The sequence below is a fragment of the Lathyrus oleraceus genome, chromosome 5 (genome assembly GCF_024323335.1).
Source record: "Lathyrus oleraceus cultivar Zhongwan6 chromosome 5, CAAS_Psat_ZW6_1.0, whole genome shotgun sequence".
Classification (NCBI taxonomy): domain Eukaryota; kingdom Viridiplantae; phylum Streptophyta; class Magnoliopsida; order Fabales; family Fabaceae; genus Lathyrus; species Lathyrus oleraceus.
In genome coordinates, this window is record NC_066583.1 from 306,206,112 (window position 1) to 306,217,867 (window position 11,756).

Genomic DNA, 11,756 nt, shown 5'->3' on the forward strand with positions numbered 1-11,756 from the left:
GGTGATATCTTACAATCCCTGTGGATACGATAACAAAAACCCGACACGTAAATTTACAACTAACAAGTCCCATATGGGTGATGGTCACTTGAACTGGGTTTAAGTCCCATAGAGGGCCTAATATCCACCGTGAAAGTCGAATCATACGAGCATGCCTGAACCGAGTCTGACTTAGACGTAGGTCTGTTCGGGGATTGATGTTTCGTGAATCCGAATAACGATTGTTTGAGTTATGATAACTCATGTGACATGTTTCCATACACTGTGAATATCCCTTAGACACTCGAGTCTTAGTTATTTTGTGTGAATGATACACAAGTAATGAGAGACGAAAACTTGAGTTAGGATGCGATTAGAAAATCCTATAGAGCGAGTGAACCCATAGGATATGGGAACTCACTGAGATTATCATCTCACCCCAATATTATTGTTATTTTTCAGGTTTTGGTTGCAGGTTTAGTATACAAGAAATGTTGTGCATTGATGTTTCAAGGGATGCAGTTATTATGATTTTTTTGCTGTGAATCTTGTACGATGACGATTATTGTACTTAGATCTTAGATTTTTACTTTTATTTTGGCACTTTCCGTATCTTGTACCATATGTTGTATTTTTCGTATAATTGGTCAATTATGTAAATGATGCCAATATGCACTTATGATTGTGTCAGTACCAATAATTAACACTTGTATGATATTATTCTAGATATATAAGGGTTGTTACAATTAGTGTGATGATTGTTATACATTTGAATGATCAATGTTAATCATGCTTTGTGACCAACATTTGTAAAGTGAAGCTACAACATTTTGATCAAACATATTAAATAGTTGACTATTATGTTTTTTTTATAGTATGAACATATTGTATTATGGTTTGTGACAATGCAAGAGTTGCGTTGTCCTAAATCATACAAATAGAGTTTGTAAATGGCACATGAGTTATGCGATTAGGGTTTTTAAATGTATAAGTGTTGATGCAAAATATGACACAAATTTTTTACTCTGCATAATGTGATCAATCTCCATAATTTAATTTAGTTTATCTAATTATTTTTTTTAGTAATATATAATAATAAAAGTATGTTTATTATTGTTGTCTTGTGGTGAGTGATTATGGCCTCAATTTTTCTTTTTCTTTGTTTTGAGAATTTTAAAAAATGATTTGTGCGTCGTTCTTTTCTCTTATACTTTATATCTAACTTCGTTTCTTTTTTAATCTCATTCTCTCTTACGTAAAACGAGTATTAATATGTAATATAGTGAAGAAAGATAAGAAGAAAAGATAAATGAGGACGACCATGAATGTTTAACTTAGAGAAGAATAGATCGTTCATATGTTTAACATAGGTTCTTCCTTTGGTTTGATGAAACAATTGTGTATGGGTTCATAACTGTGTCATTTTATTTTATATGTATGTTGATGCATGTGAATATATGTTGATACATGTGAGAGACGATTTCTATGATAAATAAGTCAGTGAGATCAAATTGCTTACAAATTCCTTCAAAATAAATATTAAGTTTAAAGTTTCCAATATTTATCACTGATTAAAACTAGTATTGAATAATGTATGACTCATCCTTTGTGAGGTGCATGTTATATATTAGTAAGACACGGTTGGATAAATGTAATATCCAGTTTCTAAACATTGAGTTTAACTTAACTAAATTAATTATAACAATATTACATAGATTTAAAAGCAAGAGTTGAGAATAATCGATATAATGGATTAAAATAAGAAGTTATTCGCCGAACTCACAAAAATTGAGAGTTGTATTATTTCTTATTAATTTTGAAATGTATAATACCATGTTAACAAACACTTCAAAAACATTTTACGATCAATCATTGACAAGTAATAATTGTTTAGGACAAATTTTCTAAATTGATACCGAAACTTAAGGATTGTCCTCAAACATGAGAAATAGTTGTATGTCTTAGAGACACATGTTCCGAAGTGAAACCTCTCAGTTCTGCTCCCAATATTGAAAATGATGCTTAAAAGAAACGTGTTAATGATGTCTTAGAAGTTGTCCGCCTCATGGTGGCTACTATGAACTCTAAATTGCAAAAACATCATAAAAACATGACAACATTTAATATGACCAAACACCTCAAGATGCTCTATCAAGAGTAGACTAGGCATGCAAGACTTAAAGTTTTTAAAGCTATTTTTTAATGAAAGCTAGCTAATGGAGCCCATGTAGGTCCCATGTATGATTGGGTACATTGAAAATCTTGACAAATTGGGTTTTTCTCTCGGTTTTATATGTGCAATCAAATATCAAAATCAAATGAAACATATTCAAAAGTTTCACAAAATCAGGATGTGTCTAGAATATATCACCCACAACATTGGAGTCCTTTCTATTTATGGTCCAACAGATATACTTCTCATTATGAATTACGCTCAACAAATGTTATATTTCCTGGAATAAACCTATAATAATAGATCAATGTGAGCTCTTGCTCTATACAACTGCCTGACACTTATCATATTCTCAACATTCATATCTTTAAAGACATCCATTATATACCTCGGCACCATGTTGCCATGTTATTTATAAACTATCTTTCTTTGGGTTTTAATCTACCTAATATGTCATTATCATTTAAATTCTCAATTAGAGGATGATTGGGATTAACACATTTAACTTTTATATTCCAACCACAATCACTCAACACAGATCTCAATCGAAAGGGACACTCAAACTTTCCGCTACAAATAACTTATGATTTTTCTTTGTTATTATAATTTCCTCCCTTGTCGGAACAAAGAATCAGTTTGTCGCATATGTCTCTTAGCCCATTTGATCGCGTAGATAAATGGGCCTAGTGACCCATAGCATATGAGGTTAGGTGAAGAGAGAAAAAAAGTCCATAGATAGTAGACACAACGAGAGGAACAGATAGCACTAACTAAGCTCAAAGCTAGAAGAATGGCCATGGCTATTGCTTCTTTCCGCATTGTTCTTCGTCACATATTCCACACCAACAACACCCACAACTGTTTCTTCACTCCACCACCCCAACCAACTGGTTTTCTTTTCAACCGTCGCGCCACGTTGCGGCACCGTCTTCTCTCAACCAACTATTACAGTTACAAGGTTGTCGCAAAGGAAGACGAACGGTTAGTTAAGAACGACAATACCGATGTTGTAAACTCGACAACAATTGCAGCCATTGTAACATCGTTAGGCGGTCCACCTGCCGCTGTAGGAATCGTCCGCCTTTCGGGTCCTCACGCGGTGTCTATCGCGGGACGAGTTTTTCGACCGGTAAGGAATAAGTGGCAGCCTACTAGCCATGTTGTTGAATACGGCGTTGTTATGGATTCCGATGGAAACATCGTTGACGAGGTTAGTTAGTTAGTTGATATAGTGTATTGAGTTGTGTTTGGGTTTTCTGTGATGCAATTTTTCGAAATTTATGATTGTGTTTCTGTTGTTAGGTTTTAGCGGTGCCGATGCTAGCACCGAGATCGTATACGCGTGAAGATGTGGTTGAACTTCAATGTCATGGGAATGAAGTTTGTTTGCGTCGTGTGCTTAGGACTTGTTTGGAAGCTGGAGCAACACTTGCTCAGCCAGGTTTGTTTGTTGTTTGTTATTAATAGATTCTGCATTGTGATATTCATATTTATATTATGCATTATTTAGTTGATGTTTATTTATGCAAGTTGTGTGTATCACATTTGATGATTGATCTTTTGGTCTTTCAGGAGAGTTTACTCTTCGTGCTTTTCTGAATGGTCGTTTGGATCTCACCCAAGCTGAAAATGTTGGAAAATTGATTGCGGCCAAATCTGTGGCTGCCGCCGATGCTGCGTTGGAAGGAATCCAGGCATGTCCAGCTCAAATTTTGTTTTCTTCTTCTTGTTAATTAATGTATCAATATGTTATGTGCTTGTGTTAGATGTGATGTGATGTGAGACTTGGTCTATTGGATTCATCTGTTTGTGTTTGATGTCCCTGTTGTTACTTTCGTTGCTGAAAATGATGTCATTTTCTCGGGCAGGGTGGTTTCTCATCTCTTGTTAGATCATTGAGAAGTCGGTGCATTGACTTGCTCACTGAGATTGAAGCTCGTCTGGATTTTGAAGATGAGATGCCGCCTATAGATTTGAATGGGATTATGGATAAAATACAACATATGTCACAAGATGTTGAGAATGCATTGGAAACGTCAAATTATGACAAGCTTCTGCAATCTGGATTACAGGTATAATACAGAATATAGCTTTTGGGTTCGTAAAATGTGATTATTTTTCATAAAGTGCCCTTAGGTTGTAACTTGTAATAGATGTAGAGCGCTGCTCTTTTAACTAAAGCAATTCTATGCGGGTTTATTTTTCTATGAATTTCTTGATGTCAATTCTATACTTCCCTGTTACTAATCTTGATATGAAATTTTCGCAGATAGCAATTGTTGGCCGTCCTAATGTTGGCAAGTCAAGCCTTCTTAATGCATGGAGCAAAGTATGTCCCAGTTACTTTACTTATTTATATAATTTGATTATTTATTCATTTGATTTGGAGTTAGAAGATTGAAATAATTCACTTATTTATTATTATATAGTTAATTGGCTTCTGAAGTCCATAATTACTTTAGGGCTGTAACTAGTAGATGTTTTGTGTGTTTGGGTATAGGAGTCCATTGTAGAAATCATCCTGGCATATTTAACTTCATGATTACTTAACTTATTGAGCATGGTTTCTTGTAGCATGCAGAGTGAGAGAGCAATAGTTACAGAAATTGCTGGAACCACTCGAGATGTGATTGAAGCAAGTATTAACATCAACGGCATCCCCATAACCCTTCTCGATACTGCAGGCATCAGGGACACTGATGACATTGTGGAAAAAATAGGTGAGCCTTTCCTTTTCCTCCTTTAAGATCAAGATGCATATAATATTTTGTTGCACCGGATTTCACTTTTCTGTATGCTACAGATTGTTTGGTAGCCCATCAACTGTGATTTTAGAATGTCTATTGTCTACAATTGAAATTAAACAGCACTAGTGAAGCACGGACTCCGACACTTTGCACAACAAGAACACAAACAGACATGTTGACACCACTAATGTAAAAAACACATGACACTCACACTGTTACATATACGATAGCATTTGACCTTCATTTATCCATCACTATTGAAAAAGTTAATAATGTTCTAGTCGAATTTAATGTTGTTAACCCTTCATTGATCAACTTTGCTTTTACTCATCTTTAGCACTTTTAAATGTATTTGAGATTTGTCCAACAAATGTATAAGATATGTCGAAGCAAAGAAATAAACTTTTTTTAGGGACATTTGTCTGAATTGCTCGACATGTGTCATATGAGTGTCATGTCAGACACCAATTCAAGAAGTGTCGACTCAAAAAATTAACTATTTTTGGGGGTCACTTTTTGAGTTTTCCGTCATGTGTTGTACGAGTTCTATACAAGTGTTGGACAGCGCGACACGCCTAATCCTAGAGATATCCGTGCTTCATAGTGATTTAGTCATTTTATGATGTCTTTGAATGTACTCTTTTATGAACTAAAGAAATAAGTATCACCACCAACAGCTTAATATTTTTCATTAAGCTTGCAAATAATTCTGATTTATGGGTTTTTTTGAAATGGGAATTCCTGGAAAATCAAATGATATTAGTTAAGGTTCCCAACTTTGCCGGATTTGACTTAGCAGTCTTTAGAGGTATCTAGTTCTGTGCATGCTCATCACTGTTTTGTAACTTTAACCATATTGCTCCACATGTATCTATCCTCGTAATAGGTGTAGAGCGGTCCGAAGCCGTTGCTAGAGGTGCTGATTTAATAATCATGACTGTGAGTGCTGTTGAAGGGTGGACTTCTGAAGACACCAAACTTCTTGAAAGGATTCAATCTGCTAAGGTTCCGCCGCACAATCATCTTTATATTTAATATTATTTGATATAGATAGAAATATAGCCTGGATCTTTATTAAATCTTTTTGTAAAAACAGAATTCAACTGGATCTTCCACCCCAGTAATCCTTGTGGTCAACAAGATAGATTGTGAGCCTTGTGCCGAGACTGAATGGGACAAAGGATGTTACGGCCACGAAATATTCAGCAAACAAGTGTTTACATGTGCTGTAACCAGTCAAGGATTACAAGACTTAGAGAGGGCAGTTTTAGAGATTGTAGGCATGGATGGCATCGCTGCTGGGGGTCACAGATGGACCATCAATCAGGTATGGAAAAATTAGCTTTCTCTCTCTCTTTCTCTCACGAACTTCAATTCTTTTAACCTTTTGAGTAGGAAGAAATCAATTGATGTTGTAGAAGCCTCATAACTAAGCGCAATGTCTAGATAAGCGTCATTGTTTGTCTGTCTGTCTGACACATTCATGCTGCAGAGACAATGTGAACAACTTGTTCGGACGAAGGAAGCACTTACGAGATTACAATCATCAATAAAGGAGGAACTACCTCTGGATTTTTGGACAATTGATTTGAGGGATGCTGCGTTGTCCCTTGGACAGATAAGTGGAGAAGATATATCAGAGGAGGTTTTATCAAATATATTTAGCAAATTCTGTATTGGTAAATAGGAAACGCCTTCCTCCCTACACGGTACTCGGTAATTTTCAGCATGTTTTTTTCCAACATATTTGAAACATGTAAACTAACTCTATCTGGGTCAGTAGGGATAAGTTCTGTTTTATAATTATTTGTTGTGCTGTTCTGGGTCATCTTACCTTTTCAATTATGATCAAATAGCCTGGGCTACTGGACATTATATAACCATTCTTTCAGAATTCAATGGCATAGAGAACAACTCTTCTCACACTACTTTCTAAAAATTGCATTGGATTTAGCAAATGTACATTGAGGCCAGATAAGGGTTTGTTTGAAAAATACACATCTGGCAAGCTTGAAAACTGTGTTTGTTTTAATGGCTCATGTGTTACCAAAATTGGGGATTGCCCTTTCCATTCTCAAGGGTTCTTCCGCACCACCGTGAAAAGACTAAAATGCCTCCGGCGTCCAGAAATGTATCTCTATAAGTACGAAAGGTTGATTCGGAGATGCATCTTTGTAATCTCTGTTAGTTCATTAGTCAAGTGAGATTTCCCATTATGTTTTTCGGAGCCACCATGTTTAATATCATGTCCGAAACAAGTTCTTGAGTATGTTTTTTGGAGCCACCATGGCTAATGTCATGTTCGAAACAAGTTCTCTCTCCTCAAACACAAGGCAACATACAATGGGATGATCAGTTAGCTTGTCATCCAAGACATGATTATGTATAATGGAAATCACATTAAATTTCAATGTCTCATCTGTCATACAGTAACCGAGCAATTTAAACGTACACTCATATTTTTTCGATCCAATGTCATCTCGTTTCAACATCCTAATTTTTGATTGGTGTCACTTCTTTTGCAATTCCAGTTTGTTTTACTCCCTTTAAAGTGATGAAATACAAGAATGATGTTTTGGTGTTGAAAAGTTGATTGAGAATGACATAAATTTTTTCAAGGGTTTTGCTATGGTTTCTTGTTTTAGCACAAAGAAGCAGCTCATGCAAAGTGGTGTTTTATCAATTTTTTCGCAGGGCATTTTCGAAGATGCATTTCCGGAAATATCACTTAGTTATTTAAATCATTTGTGTTAATAACAATTTCATAAACGAGATGCATCTTGAATTCACTCAAATATGATATAGGGATGCATCTTCAGACTATTCTTTTTCATACACTTGGTGAAACTCAAAAGAGAAGACATGTGTGATTTTGAGTGTGTCTGAAGATGTATGTCCGAATGCTTAAGATTATTTTTAAATTTTCAAAAATATGAATGACACCATTGGCAATAAGTATTATTCTCAAATTTTATCCCCTTATTCGTGCTTTTGTCACGAATTATTGTACTAATAAATAACTATTATTTTAAGTCAACTGTTTAGATGAAAGTAAAATTTGTAACCAAGGAAGTAAAATATGATGCAACTAAAGTTATGGGCATTAGGTCGTATAAAAGAGTTATGGGCTGAATGCTAATCTACTCATTTCAAACTTTCTTAAACCTTTTAAAAACTATATATTTCCACAAAATTTTATATTTAGCATTCAATCAAACTCTCTATCTAGACTATCAACTTTATTTTCGTCTCAAAACATAGGTAATGTAACTGTGTATCTCTTCTCATTATTATTTTTGTATACTATTTTCAAAATAGATGTGCGGAAAAATTCTAGAAGGATCATCTTGATAGGAAAATCAGTTTCATAGAGGACGTTTCGATAATGTTAAATTTTAGTTTTTAACATTTGTTTCTAATACATGTAATAGTTACAGGTATGGTGTCAATCCGGTGGTTGCGTACTCTAATGTTGTTTGATTGAATGTTGATGTTGGAGTGTTTAACTTATACCTCCCAATAAAACATCCCTGATTGTATTTTGAATAAAATTTATTTTAGAAATTTTTGGTAGAACAAAATGAAATTTTCAATACGAACAAAAATTCTGATAGTATATTTTAAATTTTCGGTATACCGGAAATTTCACAATTTCCAATGTTTCAAATAATTCTGAAAATTTGAAAATTACGAGGTTATAGAAAAAATTTCAATCAAAATGAAATTTTTGGTATGATTATTTGTGTGAAATTTTTAACGTTCAGGATTTTGCCGAAAGTTTTAAATAGCTGTGATTGCACCGACAATTTTTGTATCTATATCAGAAATTTTAAAATTTCCGATAAAAAACTAAGTGATTATAACTACCAAAAATTCTAAAATTTTCGGGAAAGCAAATAGAAATTTGTACCGAATTTTGAAATTTCCGATAAAATTAAAGAATTAATACCGGAGATTTTGGAATTTCCGGTACAAATCCCAGAATTTTGTACTTTTACGGTAAAAAAAATATGTTTCATTCAACAAGGCTGAAGGAAACTCAAGGGAACATCAATCTTCATCTGTAACATCATCTATCTTCATCAAAAACATCAATTTCTTGTAAGTTTTCGAGTTTTCGTAAAATGTTTGAGTTTTTGTGTAAATGAGTAGAAATCAATGATTATGATTAGAAATGAGTAGAAATCAATGATTAGGGTTAGAAATGAGTAGAAATCACATTTAAGATAGTTTAGCCGTAATGTATTAGTTGTTTGTTGGCTGAAATTGATGATCAAAACAATTTTTTTGAGCTTGCATGTGGTACATTACGCCATTGACGTGACTTCTGAGTTGTAGAAAATTCCGAAGATGAATCTCTGAAATTTTCCAGCGGTTTAGTTTCCCAATAACCGAAGATGCGTCTTCGGAATTTTTCAGCGGTTTAGTTTCCCTGTAATCGAAGATGCATCTCCGGAAATTTCTCAGTTTTTTAAAAATATTTTCTTACTTGTGTTGTTTGCCTGCACTAATGGTCTACCTTACTTTAGCTTATAAGCATAATGGCTGATAGACATGATAGATTAAGGCATGGCAGAGTTGCTCAACACGTATCCATTCGGCGGGAGAAGAGTCAGTAGGTTCTGAAGGCTCCTGGTCCCTCGGGTCTGGAAAAGTCGTCTACTTCTTGGGCTCATACTTCTCCTCATGCCACTCCATCTTCTTCTTTCCATAGGATATTGGATTCACCATCTGACACATCACCCTTCATCCTCCTACATGCACCAGGTTTCACCAGTACCACCTCCTACCGATGATGCTTCTGATCCAGTCCTACCTCTTGTCCCATCTCCTACTGATGATGCTGCTGATCTAGTGCCACCTCCAGAGGGTGAGGTTGTTGTGGATGTTGAGCCAGAGGCTTTTGGAGGTGGTCCGGTTGATTTGTCCTTACTGTCTTTATATCTAGACCATACTGCCAGACATATCTGGGACGAAGAGGTAGCATTAGTTGGATTCTTTATTTATTTTATTAATTTTAATTTTTGACATTTATTATTTCTAACAAATTTCAAGAGCGTGATCCGCAGAAGTTTCTTAACCACGAGAGGAAGATTGTTGCATTGCCTCAGCCGAATGAGGAATGATTTCAATCGGTTTTGTCCTTATATGGCATGAAGGACTTGTGCATGAGCGGTTATACTACGGTCAACCACAAGATGCTTAATGCATTCGTGGAGAGATGACACTTAGAGACCTCGTCGTTTCATCTCCCGCATGGTGAGATGTCTATCGCACTCGACAATGTCTTATGTTTGCTACACCTTCCTATAAGGGGGAGATTCCTAGATCACGGGAGGATGACAAAAGACGAGGCACTCAAGATGATGGTAGAGTATCTGGGGGATGATCCAGGGGAGGCGATGTATGAGTTGGATAAGACTAGGGGTGTTCATGCTATATTTGTATACTTGAAGAAGGTATACGAGGATGCACTTCTGAGTGCACAATAGGCTGATGGTGATGATGAGCAGGTGGTTCTCCACATACCTCATGCATTAAGAGCATACATGTTTTATTTGGTTGACACAACGATTTTTGTGGGCAAGAGTGCCACCTATACAGACGTCGTCTACTTACGTTACTTCGTGGATTTTGAGCGGATCCATGGGTACAACTGAAGGGCGACTTGTTTGGTCTACCTGTATTCGAAGTTGCGAGAGGGTTGTATGTGGAAGACAAAGTAGGTCACAAGCAACATCACACAACTAACAGTAATAATTATTGGTATTTGAATGTTTCTTTGTCATTTTCATTTCATCTTCGCAAAGTCATTACTGATGATTCATGTGTTCCAAGCTGTTGGACCCTCCAACACTTCCCGCGCATCTCTGGTTGGGCGAGTCTACCTGATTACACTAAGGATATGCCGCGTGCTACTACTTTTATCCCGCTCAGTGGGAATCAGGCGACCGAGCCTTACAGAGTCTATCTTGGCCGTTTGGTTGCTAAGGATATGCACTTCAACAGCTATGTTGATCACCGTGAGACGCGACCATTTGACGAGATAATGCTATACTCTAGATGGTTGGCATGCAAATCGCGTCTCATTGTCCTCATTGCCCGAGTGCGCCATGCGACATTTCAGTTACACTCAGACCATTCCTAGACACCCTACTGTCTCTGCTCATTCTGCCTTGACACATATACAGATACGAGACATGTTTGATGATTATGAGAGTCATCTGGTACCAGAGGAGGCACGAGCTACCATAACTGAGTGCGACTGAAGCCACGTCGAAGGGTACATCAGATGGTTCTTCAAGGTGTAATATATGTACATGGTGCGGGCTGTTCCAGGAGACCCATCGAGACCAGCTCACCAGGAGATACTATAGGAAGAGCATGAACAACTAGATCATGTTGATGATGTCTTGCATAGGTTTCGTCGCATAGTGGCGATTGCGCAGACAAACATTGACATAGGTAGGTCTGATGTGAGACACGTCCTAGATGCCATCACAATAGAGGCACAAGAGGCATTAATGTACCAGAGACAATGTCGAGGGACGGGTGAGATTGATGGTTGATAAGGCAGAGCTGGCAGAGGAGGTAAAGAGAGGTAGTCAGACATACATAGTAGTGTCTTAATATACAGTAGTAGTACTATGGTATGTATTTTATTTTGACGGTCTTGCTACTTTATTGGTCTTGATTGTATGACATTTTAATATTTATTAGTATTTTATTTATGTATGTCATTTTTTTACCATCTAGAATTATGTACATAGATTTTTGCTTTTCGATCGTATGATATGGTTTAAATATTCATTTGAATACATATAAAAAAATATAACATGAAAGATTAAGTTCCGAGA

The 11,756-nt window shown here is 36.1% G+C and overlaps 1 protein-coding gene across 1 annotated transcript; it reads left to right on the forward strand.

The window, feature by feature from the left end:
* The first annotated feature begins 2,845 nt into the window (after positions 1 to 2,845).
* On the forward strand, positions 2,846 to 6,824 carry LOC127084177 (uncharacterized). Its single transcript, XM_051024576.1, has 9 exons — positions 2,846 to 3,362; positions 3,455 to 3,593; positions 3,725 to 3,846; positions 4,021 to 4,224; positions 4,422 to 4,481; positions 4,734 to 4,872; positions 5,786 to 5,904; positions 5,996 to 6,226; positions 6,392 to 6,824. Exons 1-9 carry the CDS (start codon positions 2,943 to 2,945, stop codon positions 6,584 to 6,586), a joined length of 1,629 nt encoding a protein of 542 aa, XP_050880533.1. The 5' UTR covers positions 2,846 to 2,942; the 3' UTR covers positions 6,587 to 6,824.
* Positions 6,825 to 11,756: the final 4,932 nt, after the last annotated feature.